The sequence below is a fragment of the Coregonus clupeaformis genome, chromosome 8 (genome assembly GCF_020615455.1).
Source record: "Coregonus clupeaformis isolate EN_2021a chromosome 8, ASM2061545v1, whole genome shotgun sequence".
Lineage (NCBI taxonomy): Eukaryota > Metazoa > Chordata > Actinopteri > Salmoniformes > Salmonidae > Coregonus > Coregonus clupeaformis.
Genome location: NC_059199.1, coordinates 61,419,446 through 61,440,860, shown reverse-complemented (window position 1 = coordinate 61,440,860; position 21,415 = coordinate 61,419,446). Strand labels below are relative to the sequence as shown.

The 21,415-nt window shown below is 46.3% G+C and overlaps 1 protein-coding gene across 1 annotated transcript; it reads right to left on the bottom strand.

The window, feature by feature from the left end:
- Positions 1–710: 710 nt before the first annotated feature.
- LOC121572271 (biotinidase-like) lies at positions 711–20,757 on the bottom strand. The gene is made up of 7 exons (XM_041884289.2): positions 20,186–20,757; positions 19,794–19,943; positions 4,782–4,927; positions 4,302–4,479; positions 2,529–2,858; positions 1,845–2,120; positions 711–1,084 (listed from the first exon to the last, which is right to left on the bottom strand). The coding sequence occupies exons 1-7, from the start codon at positions 20,429–20,431 to the stop codon at positions 818–820; spliced, it is 1,593 nt and encodes a 530-aa protein (XP_041740223.2). The 5' UTR covers positions 20,432–20,757; the 3' UTR covers positions 711–817.
- Between the last annotated feature and the right edge of the window lie 658 nt (positions 20,758–21,415).

The following is a 21,415-nucleotide window of genomic DNA, read 5'->3' as shown; positions in this document are numbered from 1 at the left end:
TAAGTGCCTTGCTCAAGGGCACATCGACAGATTTTTCACCTAGTCGGCTCGGGGATTAGAACCAGCAACCTCTCGGTTACTGGCACAACGCCCTTAACCACTAAGCTACATCTAAAATGTTGGTCCCATGTTTCATGAGCTGAAATAAAAGATCCCAGAAATTGTAAGTCACTAAATTCCTGTCAGTTTTAACACTTCACACACTCTGAACACTTCTACACTGTAATGCAGACAGGAAAAGTGTGTGTGTGTGTGTGTGTGTGTGTGCGCGCCGCGTGAGTGAAACGTTGCCCTTTTTCAGGTGAGAAATTCAAAGGCATAATATGGACTTTAATATGGTGAAATGTTCTTAATAATGACTGATATTTAATCATGTTGGTTTATTTTGAAATGCCTGAGTTGTTCTCCAGATTATGGAGTTAATAGATGGTGTGCACTACATAAGGAGTGGGATTTGCGTCCCAATAATCTCAAAAAAAATTTCCAAAGTGTGCACTTGTTCATGTCCCTTCATTAATTTCAAAGTAAATGACTGGTGTATAGCCCATGCCTACACCAAATCCAACTCTTTTCAATTTGTGGGGAGTAGTGCACCCCCAGTCATATATTGCACTACATAGGGATTATTGTGACATAGGGCATAGACTTAATGTAGTGCACTTTGAAGAGAATAAGGTGTCATTTTAAATGCTACTGAAACGACAACAAAAGAGGTTGGAGAAAATTTATTTACTGAGGCAGAAGATAGGCCCACTTTATGGGACCACACAATAATTTAACCCAAACACACACACTCTCTCTCTCTCTTACTCACACCTTAGTCCTGGTCGTACACCCTGCCGTAGAGACATGCGGTCACCAGCCCGACGGTCATCCCTGAGTGTTTCATGGCCACTCGACCATCTGCAGTCGTCTTGACCTGGTCAGGTTGTTCTAGAACCATGCCGCTACCTAGCAACGACGGGTAAACGTGACGCGTTCCGAACTTCCCCTCCAATAGGAAGTCCACTCTAGACTCCGCCTCCTCCACTTCCTGTCCACAGGAGCTGACCTCCGACCCCAAACAGCGGACCAACGCACACACCTGGAGGGGGAGGGGTTAATCCTTATTGCCATGCATGAACTGTTGTATTGCTGTAAGAGGCTTAACTATTGAAAGATCACAGTTTGGGAACTGGTAGACTGTATACTTAGTAGAACTGGTATACTTAGTAGAACTGGTATACTGTATACTTAGTAGAACTGGTATACTTAGTAGAACTGGTAGACTGTATACTTAGTAGAACTGGTATACTGTATACTTAGTAGAACTGGTATACTTAGTAGAACTGGTAGACTGTATACTTAGTAGAACTGGTAGACTGTATACTTAGTAGAACTGGTATACTTAGTAGAACTGGTATACTGTATACTTAGTAGAACTGGTATACTTAGTAGAACTGGTAGACTGTATACTTAGTAGAACTGGTATACTGTATACTTAGTAGAACTGGTAGACTGTATACTTAGTAGAACTGGTAGACTGTATACTTAGTAGAACTGGTAGACTGTATACTTAGTAGAACTGGTATACTTAGTAGAACTGGTAGACTGTATACTTAGTAGAACTGGTAGACTGTATACTTAGTAGAACTGGTATACTTAGTAGAACTGGTAGACTGTATACTTAGTAGAACTGGTATACTTAGTAGAACTGGTAGACTGTATCCTTGCAAATTAAACATAATAATGATCAACCGAAAGTTGAATACTAACAAATGTTGCAAGTATACACAGTGCAAGAGTCCTCGAACCAGTTCCAAATGTAAGTTGTAATGTGGGTCAATTTAAAAATCCCTCCCTACCTGTACACCGTAGCGTCCGTTAACCGTGTGAGTGCCAGAGAACGCCCCTAGAGCATAGAGCTCCGTATTGTCCCCCTGTGGGGAGCGTCGGTACTGCAGGTGACAGCAGAAAGGACCATCACACACAGTCAGCTGGCCCTCTGAACCACGCAGCAGGACGAAGGAGAACGGATCATACATCATAGAGGAGGTGAAGAGAAAGGGGGATGTGGAGGGAGTGGGAGAGAGGGTAGGAGGAGAGGCAGAGAGAGATTCCTCCTGGCAGTGTTGGCTCTCCTGTAAACAGAACCCAGAGTTGTCCTCCCTCTGTCCAGACAGAGGCTTAGGTGACCTGGTATAAGCTTCCACCGCCTCTCTTGCCTCCCCCTCTCCTCCTGCCTCCCCCTCTCCTCCTGCCTCCCCCTCTCCTCTTGTCTCCCCCTCTCCTCCTGCCTCTCCCTCTCCTCCTGCCTCTACCTCTCCTCTTGTCTCCCCCTCTCCTCTTGTCTCCCCCTCTCCTTCTGCCTCTCCCTCTCCTCCTGCCTCTACCTCTCCTCTTGTCTCCCCCTCTCCTCTTGTCTCCCCCTCTCCTCTTGTCTCCCCCTCTCCTCCTGTCTCCCCCTCTCCTCCTGCCTCCCCCTCTCCTCCTGCCTCTCCCTCTCCTCCTGCCTCTCCCTCTCCACTTGTCTCCCCCTCTCCTCCTGCCTCCCCCTCTCCTCTTGCCTGCCCCTTGGCCCTCTTCTCTGTTCCCAGCCCCTTGGCCCTCTTCTCTGTTCCCAGCCAGTCAGTGTCCAGGACAGGTATCCTCAACACCAGCAGCCTCCCCTCCTCTGGCTGCCCAGCCCTGGCGTGGTGGTAGACGGCAGTACCAGGGGTGAAGATGCCACTGCCTGTCATGCCCAGGCTGTCTGCCCTGATGTTAGCTGCCAGCAGGGTGGTGTTAGCTCCCAGACTGAAGGCTCTCTGGAACTGAACCGCTGACAGCAGAGGAAGCTGGTTCATCCAGGCTGTGGGGTAGACCATCTGTCTGATACCCTGAGGAGAGAGAGAAAGACATTAACACAGACTTTTAACTTCATTTGGATCCATAATGAAACATTGTGGGAAAATATGTGTGTTTGTGTGTGTGTAATACTAATTTGGTGAGTGTTTATATTTGTCCTATTTCACACATGTACCAGTGTGTATTAATATGCATGTGTGAATTGTAAATGTGTTTTTTTGCATATCCTACTCTCTCTGAGACACCCTCAGAGAGCGGGGTCACAGCCAGGGTCTGCCATTAACAACGGCGATGCTGGAGCAATTAGGGTTAAGTGCCTTGCTCAAGGGCACCTCGACAGATTTTTCCACCTTTTTGGTTACTGGCCCAACGCTCTAACCACAAGGCTACCTGCCACAAGGCTACCTGCCACAAGGCTACCTGCACACAGGGCTACCTGCACACAGGGCTACCTGCCACAAGGCTACCTGCACACAGGGCTACCTGCACACAAGGCTACCTGCCACAGGGCTACCTGCCACAAGGCTACCTGCCACAGGGCTACCTGCCACAAGGCTACCTGCACACAGGGCTACCTGCACACAAGGCTACCTGCCACAAGGCTACCTGCCACAAGGCTACCTGGACACAGGGCTACCTGCCACAAGGCTACCTGCCACAAGGCTACCTGCCACAAGGCTACCTGCACACAAGGCTACCTGCCACAGGGCTACCTGCCACAAGGCTACCTGCCACAGGGCTACCTGCCACAGGGCTACCTGCCACAAGGCTACCTGCCACAAGGCTACCTGCACACAGGGCTACCTGCCACAAGGCTACCTGCCACAAGGCTACCTGCACACAAGGCTACCTACACACAGGGCTACCTGCCACAAGGCTACCTGCACATAGGGCTACCTGCCACAAGGCTACCTGCCACAAGGCTACCTGCCACAAGGCTACCTGCCACAAGGCTACCTGCACACAGGGCTACCTGCCACAAGGCTACCTGCCACAGGGCTACCTGCCACAAGGCTACCTGCACACAGGGCTACCTGCCACAAGGCTACCTGCCACAAGGCTACCTGCACACAGGGCTACCTGCCACAAGGCTACCTGCCACAAGGCTACCTGCCACAAGGCTACCTACACACAGGGCTACCTGCCACAAGGCTACCTGCACATAGGGCTACCTGCCACAAGGCTACCTGCCACAAGGCTACCTGCCACAAGGCTACCTGCACACAAGGCTACCTACACACAGGGCTACCTGCCACAAGGCTACCTGCACATAGGGCTACCTACCACAAGGCTACCTGCCACAAGGCTACCTGCCACAAGGCTACCTGCCACAAGGCTACCTGCCACAAGGCTACCTGCACACAGGGCTACCTGCACACAGGGCTACCTGCCACAAGGCTACCTGCACACAGGGCTACCTGCACACAGGGCTACCTGCACACAAGGCTACCTGCCACCCTCTAAGCTTCATGTACCTGCTCCAGCAACCTGACAGTAGGGTCATGGAACATGATGTCGAAGCAGGTTAACACTCCAAACCGTCCGGCAAACGGCGTGTCAAAGGCCACCACCTCTAGCCTGGGCGGGGCATCGAAGGCGTTCTCGAAGTACAGGTTGTGTTTGTGATAGCGCGCCGCCAGGGAACCATCAGACCTGCAGTGAATGGGAGAACAAAATGAATTTTCATCTATATAACCCAACTTATTGTGTAAAAAAAGTAATACAATTATTATTAAAACATACTGTACATACAGATAATGGTTGATGGTGGGGTGCACTTTGGATGAAAGACTTAACAATATAGCAAGAACATAATTCCAAGTCACTCCTGTATACAAACGCAATATAATGTAATTCCCCTATTCCAAGAGCACCTCAAACTCCATGTACACCTTGATTCTCTCACGGCTTAAGAACAATGTGTTGAAAACAGAAACAACATAGGTTCTACCAACCTGAAGACTACGTCAGTGTTGAACTGCCATCGCCCATCGGGTGGGCAGGGGGGGTGGGAGGTCTGAGGGCAGGGATGGAGGTCAGCCATGTTGGCCACCAGGTAAAGGCTGTGACGCTGAGCCATGCAGCTCAACCTCTGGAGGACCTGAGAGAGAACAGGACAGAACACACATTTGACGGTATTTGATTAAAAAAAATTCAGACTTTTAAATTTACGTCATTTAGCAGACGCTCTTATCCAGAGCGACTTACAAATTGGTGCATTCACCTTATAGCCAGTGGGACAACCACTTTACAATATGTTTTTTTTTCTTCTTTCTTTGGGGTGGGGTAAGGGGGGGGTAGAAGGATTACTTTATCCTATCCCAGGTATTCCTTAAAGAGGTGGGGTTTCAAGTGTCTCCGGAAGGTGGTGAGTGACTCCGCTGTCCTGGCGTCGTGTGGGAGCTTGTTCCACCATTGGGGTGCCAGAGCAGCGAACAGTTTTGACTGGGCTGAGCGGGAACTGTGCTTCCGCAGAGGTAGGGGGGCCAGCAGGCCAGAGGTGGATGAACGCAATGCCCTCGTTTGGATGTAGGGACTGATCAGAGCCTGAAGGTATGGAGGTGCTGTTCCCCTCACAGCTCCGTAGGCAAGCACCATGGTCTTGTAGCAGATGCGAGCTTCAACTGGAAGCCAGTGGAGTGTGCGGAGGAGCGGGGTGACGTGAGAGAACTTGGGAAGGTTGAACACCAGACGGGCTGCGGCATTCTGGATGAGTTGTAGGGGTTTAATGGCACAGGCAGGGAGCCCAGCCAACAGCGAGTTGCAGTAATCCAGACGGGAGATGACAAGTGCCTGGATTAGGACCTGTGCCGCTTCCTGTGTAAGGCAGGGTCGTACTCTCCGAATGTTGTAGAGCATGAACCTACAAGATCGGGTCACCGCCTTGATGTTAGCGGAGAACGACAGGGTGTTGTCCAGGGTCACGCCAAGGCTCTTTGCACTCTGGGAGGAGGACACAACGGAGTTGTCAACCGTGATGGCGAGATCATGGAACGGGCAGTCCTTCCCCGGGAGGAAGAGCAGCTCCATCTTGCCGAGGTACAGCTTGAGGTGGTGATCCGTCATCCATACTGATATGTCTGCCAGACATGCAGAGATGCGATTCGCCACCTGGTTATCAGAAGGGGGAAAGGAGAAGATTAGTTGTGTGTCGTCTGCGTAGCAATGATAGGAGAGGCCATGTGAGGATATGACAGAGCCAAGTGACTTGGTGTATAGCGAGAATAGGAGAGGGCCTAGAACTGAGCCCTGGGGGACACCAGTGGTGAGAGCACGTGGTGCGGAGACAGATTCTCGCCACGCCACTTGGTAGGAGCGACCGGTCAGGTAGGACGCAATCCAAGAGTGAGCCGTGCCGGAGATGCCCAACTCGGAGAGGGTGGAGAGGAGGATCTGATGGTTCACAGTATCAAAGGCAGCAGGTCTAGAAGGACAAGAGCAGAGGAGAGAGAGTTAGCTTTAGCAGTGCGGAGAGCCTCCGTGACACAGAGAAGAGCAGTCTCAGTTGAATGACCAGTCTTGAAACCTGACTGGTTTGGATCAGGAAGGTCATTCTGAGAGAGATAGCAAGAGAGTTGGCTAGAGACGGCACGCTCAAGAGTTTTGGAGAGAAAATAAAGAAGGGATACTGGTCTGTAGTTGTTGACATCGGAGGGATCGAGTGTAGGTTTTTTGAGAAGGGATGCAACTCTCGCTCTCTTGAAGACGGAAGGGACATAGCCAGCGGTCAAGGATGAGTTGATGAGCGAGGTGAGGTAAGGGAGAAGGTCACCGGAGATGGTCTGGAGAAGAGAGGAGGGGATAGGGTCAAGCGGGCAGGTTGTTGGGCGGCCGGCCGTCACAAGTCGCAAGATTTCATCTGGAGAGAGAGGGGAGAAAGAAGTCAAAGCATAGGGTAGGGCAGTGTGAGCAGGACCAGCAGTGTCATTTGACTTAACAAACGAGGATCGGATGTCGTCAACCTTCTTTTCAAAAAGGTTGACGAAGTCATCCACAGAGAGGGGGGATTCATCAGGGAGGAGAAGGTGGCAAAGAGCTTCCTAGGGTTAGAGGCAGATGCTTGGAAGGACCAAAGGACATACACTGAGTGTACAGAACATTAGGAACACCTTCTCTTTCCATGACATAGACTGACCAGGTGAATCCAGGTGAAAGCTATGATCCCTTATTGATGTCCCTTGTTAAATCCACTTCAATCAGTGTAGATGAAGGAGGAGGAGACCGATTAAATAAGGATTTTTTTTAGGATTGAGACATGGATTGTGTATGTGTGTCAGAGGGTGAATGGGCAAGACAAAATATTTAAATGCCTTTGAATGGGGTATCATAGTAAGTACCAGGCGCACCTGTTTTTGTCAAGAACTGCAACGCTGCTGGGTTTTTCATGCTTAACCGTTTCTTGTGTGTATCAAGAACGGTCCACCACCCAAAGGACATCCAGCCAACTTGACACAACTGTGGGATGCATTGGAGTCAATATGGGCCAACACTTTCGACACCTTGTAGAGTCCATGCCCCGACGAAAGACTCAATCTCAAATAAAGCATCCAATCGACCGAAACATCGCCCCTCTGTCTCAGTATGTGTAGAGACCATGTATCTGATGCTGTCTGGACCAAAAGAATATGGCATGTCATACTATTTCTGGCCAGACATCATCAGATACATGGGCTACATATAGTAAGACAGAGGGGCGCTGTTTCGCTCACTCGGAGAGAGTTTCAGCAGAAAGTAAGAGGGCTCACTCTCGCCAAAATCTGTCCAGAATAAGCCCAATGCGTTTCTATGGGCTTAATATGCAAACCTAAGCTTGTCGCCTACCTTCTTGCCTTTGGGACAAAGACTCCCATTGTTACGGCGGAGACATGAGTATCTCGTCATTACATACAGATCTATGGTTTTAGCCTCTTGCGAATTGGAAAGGAAAGTTGGCAGGTGCACAGTGCACTGTTAGGATGCTGGATTCCCCTAAAGTAAATTGATGTTTTGCCAAAATTATAGGCTATAATTACCCCTGTCTAAATGAAAACATTCTAAATACTTCACCAGGGAGCATGACTTAGCCACAGAGGATCATTAGCTTATTTTATTTAAACTATCTGTGGATTGTTTCAAATCACAAGTGCATAGGCCTATGTCTATTTGGGAAGCCCGCAGTTTGGGCAGTGGGCGTGGCATTAGGGCTAGCTGAATGAGTTGTGGCTCAGCTCTCAGCTCTCCAGAATGCATCCACTCAGCTCTCCAGAATGCATCCATTCAGCTCTCCAGAATGCATCCACTCAGCTCTCCAGAATGCATCCACTCAGCTCTCCAGAATGCATCCATTCAGCTATCCAGAATGCATCCATTCAGCTTTCCAGAATGCATCTACTCAGCTTTCCAGAATGCATCCATTCAGCTTTCCAGAATGCATCCACTCAGCTCTCCAGAATGCATCCACTCAGCTCTCCAGAATGCATCCACTCAGCTCTCCAGAATGCATCCACTCAGCTCTCCAGAATGCATCCACTCAGCTCTCCAGAATGCATCTACTCAGCTCTCCAGAATGCATCCACTCAGCTCTCCAGAATGCATCCACTCAGCTCTCCAGAATGCATCCACTCAGCTCTCCAGAATGCATCCACTCAGCTCTCCAGAATGCATCCACTCAGCTCTCCAGAATGCACTCAGCTCTCCAGAATGCATCCACTCAGCTCTCCAGAATGCGCTCAGCTGTCTCCCGCCAATTCTTGCCCATTAATTGTTTCAATGTGTGAATTGTTTGCCCTTTGATTGTTCTTTTTTTTTATCAACTCCCCATTACACATGTCACCAGTGTGCCTAGTACATGAACTGTAAATCCCCCGTCATTTAGTTACATGAATTTCTGTTAATGCATGTATTAATCAGAGGAAGCTGGTGGGAGGAGCTACAGTGAGGGGGAAAAAGTATTTGATCCCCTGCTGATTTTGTACGCTTGCCCACTGACAAAGACATGAGCAGTCTATAATTTTAATGGTAGGTTTATTTGAACAGTGAGAGACAGAATAACATTAAAAAAATCCTGAAAAACGCATGTCAAAAATGTTATAAATTGATTTGCATTTTAATGAGGTAAATAAGTATTTGACTCCCTCTCAATCAGAAAGATTTCTGGCTCACAGGTGTCTTTTATACAGGTAACGAGCTGAGATTAGGAGCACACTCTTAAAGGGAGTGCTCCTAATCTCAGCTTGTTACCTGTATATAAGACACCTGTCCACAGAAGCAATCAATCAATCAGATTCCAAACTCTCCACCATGGCCAAGACCAAAGAGCTCTCCAAGGATGTCAGGGACAAGATTGTAGACCTACACAAGGCTGGAATGGGCTACAAGACCATCACCAAGCAGCTTGGTGAGAAGGTGACAACAGTTGGTGCGATTATTCGCAAATGGAAGAAACACAAAATAACTGTCAATCTCCCTCGGCCTGGGGCTCCATGCAAGATCTCACCTCGTGGAGAACGGTGAGGAATCAGCCCAGAACAACCGGAAGGATCTTGTCAATGATCTCAAGGCAGCTGGGACCATAGTCACCAAGAAAACAATTGGTAACACACTACGCAGTGAAGGACTGAAATCCTGCAGCGACCGCAAGGTCCCCCTGCTCAAGAAAGCACATATACATGCCCGTCTGAAGTTTGCCAATGAACATCTGAATGATTCAGAGGAGAACTGGGTGAAAGTGTTGTGGTCAGATGAGACCAAAATCGAGCTCTTTGGCATCAACTCAACTCGCCGTGTTTGGAGGAGGAGGAATGCTGCCTATGACCCCAAGAACACCATCCCCACCGTCAAACATGGAGGTGGAAACATTATGCTTTGGGGGTGTTTTTCTGCTAAGGGGACAGGACAACTTCACTGCATCAAAGGGACGATGGACGGGGCCATGTACCGTCAAATCTTGGGTGAGAACCTCCTTCCCTCAGCCAGGGCATTGAAAATGGGTCGTGGATGGGTATTCCAGCATGACAATGACCCAAAACACACGGCCAAGGCAACAAAGGAGTGGCTCAAGAAGAAGCACATTAAGGTCCTGGAGTGGCCTAGCCATTCTCCAGACCTTAATCCCATAGAAATTCTGTGGAGGGAGCTGAAGGTTCGAGTTGCCAAACGTCAGCCTCGAAACCTTAATGACTTGGAGAAGATCTGCAAAGAGGAGTGGGACAAAATCCCTCCTGAGATGTGTGCAAACCTGGTGGCCAACTACAAGAAACGTCTGACCTCTGTGATTGCCAACAAGGGTTTTACCACCAAGTACTAAGTCATGTTTTGCAGACGGGTCAAATACTTATTTCCCTCATTAAAATGCAAATCAATTTATAACATTTTTGACATGCGTTTTTCTGGATTTATTTTGTTGTTATTCTGTCTCTCACTGTTCAAATAAACCTACCATTAAAATGATAGACTGATCATGTCTTTGTCAGTGGGCAAGCGTACAAAATCAGCAAGGGATCAAATACTTTTTCCCTCACTGTATAGGAGGATGGGCTCATTTTTTAATTTTTTAATTTATTTCACCTTTATTTAACCAGGTAAGCCAGTTGAGAACAAGTTCTCATTTACAACTGCGACCTGGCCAAGATAAAGCAAAGCAGTGCGATAAAAACAACAACACAGAGTTACATATGGGGTAAAACAAAACATAAAGTCAAAAATACAACAGAAAATATAAATACAGTGTGTGCAAATGTAGCAAGTTATGGAGGTAAGGCAATAAATAGGCTATAGTGCAAAATAATTACAATTTGTATTAACATTGGAATGATAGATGTGCAAGAGATACTGGGGTGCAAATGAGCAAAATAAATAACAATATAGGGATGAGGTAGTTGGGCGGGCTAATTTCAGATGGGCTGTGTACAGGTGCAATGATCGGTAAGGTGCTCTGACAAATGATGCTTAAAGTTAGTGAGGGAGATAAGTGTCTCCAGCTTCAGAGATTTTTGCAATTTGTTCCAGTCATTGGCAGCAGAGAACTGGAAGGAATGGCGGCCAAAGGAGGTGTTGGCTTTGGGGATGACCAGTGAGATATACCTGCTGGAGCGCATACTACGGGTGGGTGTTGCTATGGTGACCAATGAGCTAAGATAAGGCGGGGATTTGCCTAGAAGTGATTTATAGATGGCCTGGAGCCAGTGGGTTTGGCGACGAATATATAGTGAGGACCAGCCAACAAGAGCGTACAGGTCACAGTGGTGGGTAGTATATGGGGCTTTGGAGACAAAACGGATGGCACTGTGATAGACTACATCCAATTTGCTGAGTAGAGTGTTGGAGGCTATTTTGTAAATGACATCGCCGAAGTCAAGGATCGGTAGGATAGTCAGTTTTACGAGGGCATGTTTGGCAGCATGAGTGAAGGAGGCTTTGTTGCGAAATAGGAAACCGATTCTAGATTTAACTTTGGATTGGAGATTCTTAATGTGAGTCTGGAAGGAGAGCTTACAGTCTAACCAGACACCTAGGTATTTGTAGTTGTCCACATACTCTAGGTCAGACCCGTCGAGAGTAGTGATTCTAGTCGGGTGGGCGGGTGCCAGCAGCGTTCGATTGAAGAGCATGCATTTAGTTTTACTAGTGTTTAAGAGCAGTTGGAGGCTACTGAAGGAGTGTTGTATGGCATTGAAGCTCGTTTGGAGGTTTGTTAACACAGTGTCCAATGAAGGGCCAGATGTATACAAAATGGTGTCGTCTGCGTAGAAGTGGATCTGAGAGTCACCAGCAGCAAGAGCGACATCATTGATATACACAGAGAAAAGAGTCGGCCCAAGAATTGAACCCTGTGGCACCCCCATAGAGACTGCCATAGGTCCAGACAACAGGCACTCCGATTTGACACATTGAACTCTATCTGAGAAGTAGTTGGTGAACCAGGCGAGGCAGTCATTTGAGAAACCAAGGCTATTTAGTCTGCCAATAAGAATGCGGTGGTTGACAGAGTCGAAAGCCTTGGCCAGGTCGATGAAGACGGCTGTACAGTACTGTCTATTATCGATCGCGGTTATAATATCGGTTAGGACCTTGAGCGTGGCTGAAGTGCACCCATGACCAGCTCGGAAACCGGATTGCATAGCGGAGAAGGTACGGTGGGATTCGAAATGGTCGGTGATCTGTTTGTTAACTTGGCTTTCAAAAACTTTCGAAAGGCAGGGCAGGATGGATATACAGTGAGCTCCATAATTCACTGGACAGTGACCATTCTTTTGTTATTTTGGTTCTGTACTCTAGCACTTTGAGTTTGAAAGGATACAATGACAATGAGGGTGAAGTGCAGACTGTCAGCTTTAATTTGAGGGTATTTTCATACATATCGGATGAACCGTTTACGAATTATAGAAGCTTTTGTACATGGTCCCCCCCATTTTCGGGCATCAAAAATCATTGGACAGTTTAACATAATGTAGAATAAAGTAATCATTGTTAATATTTGGTCGCATATCCTTTGCATGCAATGACTGCTTGAAGTCTGCGATGCATCGCCATCACCAGACGCTGGGTATCTTCCCTGGTGATGCTCTGCCAGGCCTGTACTGCAGCCATCTTCAGTTCCTGCTTGTTTCGGGGACTTATTGCCTTAAGTCTCCTCTTCAGCATGTAAAATGCATGTTCAATTGGATTCAGATCTGGTGATTGACTCGGCCAGTCAAGGTTTTTCCACTTTTTGGCCATCAAAAACCCCTTTGTTGCTCTAGCAGTATGTTCAGGGTCATTGTCTTGTTGCGTGATTAAGTGCCGTCCAATGAGTTTGGAGGCATTTGGTTTTATCTGAGCAGATAAAATATTTCTGTAGACTTCAGAATTCATTGTTCTACTTCTGTCTGCAGTCACATCATCGATGAAGACAAGTGAGCCTGTTCCACTGGCAGCCATACAGGCCCAAGCAATAACACCCCCCTCCACCATGTTTCATGGATGAGGTGGTATGCTTTGGATCATGGGCATTTCTTTTTTTCTCCACACTTTTGTCTTTCCATCACTCTGGTACATGTTAATCTTTGTCTCATCTGTCCACAATATTTTTTTCCAGAACTCTTGGGGTTCTTTTAGGTGCTTTTTAGCAAACTGTAATCTTGCCTTTCTGTTCTTCAGGCTTATCAGTGGTTTGCATCTTGTAGTGTACCCTCTGTAGTCCTGCTGGTGTAGTCTTCTGCGTATGGTAGACTTTGACACATCTACACCTGCATCCAGGAGAGTGTTTTTGATCTGTTGGGCTGTTATCAGGGGTTTTTCCTTCACCATAGAGAGTATTCTCCGGTCATCCACTACAGTGGTCTTCCTCTGTCTACCGGGTCTTTTGACATAATTGAGTTCACCGGTAGTTTTTTTCTTGTTAATGATGAACAAAACTGTTGACTTGGGCATGGCCAGGGTTTTTGCAATGTTCCTGAATGATTGATTTTCATTTCTGAGCCTTTTGACGGCCAACTTCATTTGCATCGACACTGCTGTCTTCCTCATGTTGTCACACCCCAATAACAACCTCCAAAGGCAATAGCAACGTCTAGAATCATTACTATTCATCAACAGCTCTCCTGCATTCACTAACGACACAAATGAATACACCTGCCCTAACGACACACATCTGTGAAGCCAATTTAACAAATACTTGTAGTACCTTAAAATGGGGGACCATGTACAAAAGGTGCTGTCATTTCTAAACGGTTCATCCGATATGTATGAAAATACCCTCAAATTAAAGCTGACAGTCTGCACTTCACGCTCATTGTCATTGTATCCTTTCAAACTCAAAGTGCTAGAGTACAGAACCAAAATAACAAAACAATGGTCACTGTCCAATGAATTATGGAGCTCACTGTAGGTCTGTAACAGTTTGGATCTAGAGTGTCACCCCCTTTGAAGAGGGGGATGACCGCGGCAGCTTTCCAATCTCTGGGGATCTCAGACGTTACGAAAGAGAGGTTGAACAGGCTAGTATTGGGGTTGCGACCATTTCGGCGGCTAGTTTTAGAAAGAAAGGGTCCAGATTGTCTAGCCCAGATGATTTGTAGGGGTCCAGATTTTGCAGCTCTTTCAGAACATCAGCTGTCTGGATTTGTGTGAAGGAGAAGCGGAGGGGGCATGGGCAAGTTGCAGCGGATGGTGCAGAGCTGGTGGCCGGGGTAGTGGTAGCCAGGTAGTGGTATTCTCCATGGACTTCACAGTGTCCCAAAACTTTTTGGAGTTAGTGCTACAGGATGCAAATTTCTGTTTGAAAAAGTTAGCCTTTGCTTTCCTAACTGCTTGTGTATATTGGTTCCTAACTTCCCTGAAAAGTTGCATATCGTGGGGGCTATTTGATGCTAATGCAGTACGCCACTGGATGTTTTTGTGCTGGTCAAGGGCAGTCAAGTCTGAGGAGAACCAGGGGCTATATCTGTTCTTAGTTCTGTATTTTTTGAATGGGGCATGTTTATTTAAGATTGAGAGGAAATTACTTTTAAAGAACAACCAGGCATCCTCTACTGATGGAATGAGATCTATATCCATCCAGGATACCTGGGCCAGGTCAATTAGGAAGGCCTGCCCGCTGAAGTGTTTTAGGGAGCGTTTGACAGTGATGAGGGGTGGTCGTTTGACCGCGGACCCGTTACGGACGCAGGCAATAAGGCAGTGATCGCTGAGATCCTGGTTGAAGACAGTGGAGGTGTATTTAGAGGGTAAGTTAGTCAGGATGATATCTATGAGGGTACCCATGTTTACGGATTTAGGGTTGTACCTGGTAGGTTTGTTGATAATTTTTTGTGTGAGATTGAGGGCATCTAGTTTAGATTGTAGGATGGCCGGGGTGTTAAGCATATCCCAATTTAGGTCACCAAGCAGTACGAACTCTGAGGATAAATGGGGGTAATCAATTCACATATGGTGTCCAGGGCACAGCTGGGGGCTGAGGGGGGTCTGTAGCAAGCGGCAACAGTGAGAGACTTATTTCTGGAAAGGTGGATTTTTAGAAGTAGAAGCTCAAACTGTTTGGGCACAGACCTGGATAGTATGATAGAGCTCTGCAGGCTATCTCTACAGTAGATTGCAACTCCACCCCCTTTGGCAGTTCTATCTAGACGGAAAATGTTATAGTTGGGGATGGAATTTCAGAATTTTTGGTGGCCTTCCTAAGCCAGGATTCAGACACTGCTAGAACATCAGGGTTGGCGGAGTGTGCTAACGCAGTGAATAACTCAAACTTAGGAAGGATGCTTCTGATATTTACGTGCAGAAAACCAAGGCTTTTACGGTTACAGAAGTCAACAAATGATAGCTCCTGGGGAGTAGGAGTGATATTGGGGGCTGCAGGGCCTGGGTTAGCCTCTACATCACCAGAGGAACAGAGGAGGAGTAGAATAAGGATATGACTAAAGGCTTTAAGAACTGGTCTTCTAGTGCATTGGGTACAGAGAATAAAGGGGGCAGATTTACGGGCGTTGTATAAAAGATTCAGGGCATTATGTACAGAAAAGGATATGGAAGGATATGAGTACAGTTGAGGTAAACCTAAGCGTTGGGTAACAATGAAAGAGAGCATCACTGGAGGCACCGATTGAGCCGGTCTCGGCGTGTATGGGGGGTGGAACAAAGGAACTATTTGAGGCAGTTTGAGAGGGACTTGGGGTTCTACAGTGAAATTGTATAATAAGAACTAACCCAAACAGCAATAGGCAAGGCATATTGACATGGGAGAGAGGCATAAAGCAATCACAGGTGTTATTAGAGAGAGCTAAGACAAGTGGTAATAGCGATAAAGTTTGCGCTGAGGCTAAACAGAATAAACAGGACAGGGTACCGTGTAAAGGAACAGTCCAGCAGGCATCAGCTGTGCAGCTGAGTGATCATAAGGTCCAGTGAACAGCAATATGTGAGTCCGAGAGCAGTTCAAATTGGTGCTTCAGCACAGCTAGCAGGAAGCACAGTTGTAGTTTGCGTGTGCTAGCGGGCCGGGGCTAGCAGATTGATCTTCGTGGTCGTCGCAACGGGAAGCCTGTTGAAACCACATCAGACGATTTCGTCGGCAAACCAGTCGTGTTGGATCGGCGGGGCTCAGTGTCAACACTAGGAGGTCCCGTCCGGTTGACAGAGAGGTAGATAGCCGGGAGATGGGCCTGAGGCTAGCTCAAGGCTAACTGGTGCTTGCTATGGGGCAATGGTAATTAGCCAACAACAGGTTGCAGCTAGCTGGTTGCGATGATCCGGCGCTAGGGTCCAGTGATTCCGGCAGAAAGTCCGATATGCTCTGGGTCGATAGCACGCTGTGCAGACTGGCCGACGAATTGTCCAGGCTAGAGCTAGAGCTGGCTGGTGGATAGTGCAGGCCACGGACAATGGTGAAGACGCTAACGGTGGCTAATAGCAAGTAGCCATTCAGTTGCAGCTAGACTAGTTTCAGCTTAAGGTTCTTGATGAAAGTTATAAAGAAATAATAGAATCCTTTCCACGTTGGGTGAGGCGGGTTGCAGGAAAGTATATTTAGTTAAAGAATGAAAAGTAAAATTGAGAAATATATACAAAATAGACAAAAAAAACAAGAAACTGGCTATTTACACTAGGACACAGAAAAAAAACCCGACCGCACTGCTACGCCATCTTGGATACATTGTAATGGCTGGAATGGAATAAATGAACCATATGGAAACCACATGTTTGACTTCGTTCCATTAATTCCATTCCAGCCATTACAATGAGCCCGTCCTCCTATAGCTACTCCCACCAGCCTCCACTGGTATTATTTACAGTAATTTACCGTTCTCATTGTTTGCGGAGTTCACAACCTGCTACACTTGTAAGAAACAAGTTTTGGTTTATTTCATAACCATTACGAGTTTTGTAAATGTTTTATTTTGTATTTTGTTTGGAGTGCTCCATGTCAGCAATGAGCATGTGTCTGGTTTCTCTTTCCTGATAACGTTGAGGGAGCCTGCCTGAGCACACACAGAAGTAGGCCTATCTGGTCTGCTGCGTGCAAAAGTAGGAAAGTGCCCATTTGGCAGTGTGTGATTTCTGATTGTCATAACTCACCACGTCCACCACCAATAAGCTGAGCTTCCCAGTCATGTTTTCTTCACCTCAAACAGTAATTCAACTAAGTCATTTTTTTTTTTTTTACATCCATTGCGAATGATAGTTCCTCAGTATTTGAAAAAATTTTCCAACACTCCCAGCCTCGATAATCACCCAGTTTCGGTGTGAATTAGCAAAATATCATGATCTGATGATTCCACATCAAGTGGAACGTCATAAAAAAACGTGTCTGTCCGAGGTCACTGGCTTGGGAAACTCTGAGGGCCCAGAATAGGCTAGTTGATATAATGTTGCATGTTCGCTAGAGACAGCTTCCAGCTGACCCAGTTGATGATTTGATACAATGTTGCACTTCACTAGAATTAGCTCAAGTCAAGGCAGAGAGGGAGGCAGACAGGCGGAGTAGAGAGATGAATGTGATTGAAAGGACCAGAATTTTCATCAGGATATTTTCTACTGTTATTTGTCGGCTTTAGACCTACAGTACCAGTCAAACGTTTGGACACACCTACTCATTCCAGGGTTTTTCTTTATTTTTACTATTTTCTACATTATAGAATAATAGTGAAGACATCAAAACTATGAAATAACACATATGGAATCATGTAGTAACCAAAAAAGTGAGATTCTTCAAAGTAGCCACCCTTTGCCTTGATGACAGTGTTGCACACTCTTGGCATTCTCTCAACCAGCTTCATGAGGTAGTCACCAGGAATGCATTTCAATTAACAGGTGTGCCTTGTTAAAAGTTAATTTGTGGAATTTATTTCCTTCTTAATGCGTTTGAGCCAATCAGTTGTGTTGTGACAAGGTAGGGGTGGTATACTGAAGATAGCCCTATTTGGTAAAAGACCAAGTCCATATTATGGCAAGAACAGCTCAAATAAGCAAAGAGACACGACAGTCCATCATTACTTTAAGACATGAAGGTCAGTCAATACGGAACATTTCAAGAAAGTCGCAAAAACTATCAAGCGCTATGATGAAACTGGCTCTCATGAGGACCGCCACAGGAAAGGAAGACCCTGAGTTACCTCTGCTGCAGAGGATAAGTTCATTAGAGTTAACTGCACCTCAGATTGCAGCCCAAATAAATGCTTCACAGAGTTCAAGTAACAGACACATCTCAACATCAACTGTTCAGAGAAGACTGCGTGAATTAGGCCTTCATGGTCTAATTGCTGCAAAGAAACCACTACTAAAGGACACCATTAAGAAGAATAGACTTGCTTGGGCCAAGAAACACGAGCAATGGACATTAGACCGGTGGAAATCTGTCCTTTGGTCTGATGAGTCCAAATGTGAGATTTTTGGTTCAAACCGCTGTGTCTTTTTGAGACGCAGAGTAGGTGAACGGATTATCTCCGCATGTGTGGTTCCCACCGTGAAGCATGGAGGAGGAGGTGTGATGGTGTGGGGGTGCTTTTCTGGTGATACTGTCTGTGATTTATTTAGAATTCAAGGCACACTTAACCAGCATGGCTACCACAGCATTCTGCAGCGATACGCCATCCCATCTGGTTTGCGCTTAGTGAGACTATCATTTGTTTTTCAACAGGACAATGACCCAAAAACACACCTCCAGTTCACCGGACGTGCTACCTTGTCCCAGACCTGCTGTTTTCAACTCTCTCTCTCTACCGCACCTGCTATTTCAACCTCTAAATGCCAAGTGACATTTACTCCTGATGTACTGACCTGTTGCAACCTCTACAACCACCGTGATTATTATTTGACCCTGCTGGTCATCTATGAACGTTAGAACATCTTGGAGAAAAATCTGGTCTTAATGGCCATGTACTGTTATAATCTCCACCCGGCACAGCCAAAAGGGGACTGGCCACCCCTCAGAGCCTGGTTCCTCTCTAAGTTTCTTCCTAGGTTCCTGACTTTCTAGGGAGTTTTTCCTAGCCACAGTGCTTCTACATCTGCATTGCTTGCTGTTTGGGGTTTTAGGCTGGGTTTCTGTATAGCACTTTGTGACATCTGCTGATGTAAAAAGGGCTTTATAAATACAATTTGATTGATTGATTGATATGTGGGAACTCCTTGAAGACTGTTGGAAAATCATTCCTCATGAAGCTGGTTGAGAGAATGCCAAGAGTGTGAAAAGCTGTCATCAAGGCAAAGGGTGGCTACTTTGAAGAATCTCAAATATAAAATATACTTTTATTTGTTTAACACTTTTTTGGCTACTACATGATTCCATATGTGTTATTTCATAGTTTTGATATCTTCACTATTATTCTACAATGTAGAAAATAGTAAAAATAAAGAAAAACTCTTGAATGAGTAGGTGTGTTTGGACTGGTACTGTATGTATTTTACTTAGTTGACTATGGAAGTTATAGGCCTACTGCTGCATTGGCCTATAGGCTATCTCTGAGTTCCATGCCCTCATTTCTTTATAATAATAATAATATGCCATTTAGCAGACGCTTTTATCCAAAGCGACTTACAGTCATGCGTGCATACATTTTTGTGTATGGGTGGTCCCGGGGATCGAACCCACTACCTTGGCGTTACAAGCGCCGTGCTCTACCAGCTGAGCTACAGAGGACCACTTTAGCTGCCAATAGATCAGTGCATCAATGTCCATATGGCAGAGGCTGGTACCATTGCCTTAGTTAAATTTTAACGTTTTTCTTCATATTTTTATGATTAACCACGTGACAATGATTTTGAAAAATTAAAAACGTAATTATTGAAATGAAACTGTTCCACGAAAATGCGCATATAGAAATAGTCATAACTGGCACACAGATCGGTAGAAATGGTAGGATAAATTGTAAGCTTCCCCAAACATGAAACTCACTAGCTGTCTATTTACTTTACTATAACATCCATTTTTTTAAATTGTGAACGCGCATGCCCGCCTATGGAAATCAAAGGCCTGTCCAACTGATTCGTTCTGGAGCCGGCCCAGTACATACCTCAGTGTGAGTATGTCTGTCTGTCTGTGTACAGGGGTTCCAGTCCTCAGACTGTGGGTCAGGGATGGTCTCTAGGTAAGCAGAGATGGACAGACGACTGAAGTTAAACCCCTGGAGACCGTCCTCTGGAAATACTATGATCTGAGCCCCCTGAAAGAGAGAGAAATAGGGAATGGGGTGAGACTCGAAAGGGGAAAGAGAGCTTTAAAGCTAACTCTAGCACTTCAAGCAAGATTGATGTGTATCCTTCCTGTCAAAGGCAAGTGTAACCCAGTCCTGAAGAGTTTAGCAGCATGGTGTGCAGGCTTTAGTTTCAGCCCTGCACTAACAGCATCTGGTTATGTTAATTGAAAGAGAAGACCATCTCCCAGTCCCTCCCAAAGGTAGCCCACCTGTTCCGCCGCTCGCGCGGCCTGCTCCTCGTACACATCCAGGTTGCTCATCATGTGCTTGAGCGCCGCCGCCCGGGACAGAGGCACGTGCGGCGCCGGGTTCAGAATCACCCGGTGCTCGTAGACCGCCGCCACGTAGGATTGGCCGCGAGACCCATCTGTCCTGTCCCCAGCCCGGGTTAACGTTACGGGGAACAGAAAGAGGACAGCCACCACCGCCACGGCCAGGAGGACACGGAGGGACATGGCTGACTGACCAGAGCCCGGGATAGGTGGGGAACTTCGGACTTCTGATAGGGGGGACCGGTGAGTACGAGTTCAATGGTCACTCAGTCCAAAGTAACACTCGTTAAACAAATAATACTGCGAGGTTGTTTCTAATTCTGACCTGCTTCACAATTACGTCGTGAGTTTCACAAAAGTATAGCTGTTGATATAATGGATGCAATATTAACACGTTGTTGTTACATTGTAACTAGCTACTGTAGCTATCGCTAATCAATGTTTGTTGTTCTTTCTACTGCCCTGTTTCTTCTTCTTCATCTTCTCCTATAAGGTTTTATGGCAGACTACACCTATTGTTGTATTGCCGCCACCTAGTTACTGTACGGGGTGTTGACTAATGGTTGGTTGAAATGTGCATCTGTCATCGTTCCAGCCTTCGGTGATAGGCTGTTGGCTTGTCTGAGGGCGTGTTCTTCTGTGTGAGCCCATGCAGTGCTGCGGCATGACCGCTAGGAGGCAGCAGCTCACTGTAAATATACAGTAGCCAAATATATTTTTGTTTTGTCCAGTATTTTTGGCTCAGGGTAAATAATAGCGGTTGCCCCAATAGAAAAGTTAATTTTTTTCGTACACCTTATGACATGCAAAGTGTTAAAGGAAAAAAACTCCAGCAGCACGCTATTCTTCTTGTCACAATTAGTTTATGGATCAAACCAAGGTTTCTGTCAACAGACCATCATCATGGTTAAGTAACATTGGTGTAAGATACATAAAAGGCATTGTGGAGTCTAGAAAACTATTGCACTGGAGTTGTTTTCTCAAGTACACAGTGGTTAGGGATGGATCTAAATGTACAGAATGGTTACCTGGAGTAAAATGGGGGAGGGTCATGCTTTTTCAATTTCAGCCAATGGGTGTGTGTAGTATTTTAAAAATCTATTCCGGGGGGGAAGGTCATGTAATTTGTAATTTATTCAATTTCTATATTTCTCAGTGTTTTAATTT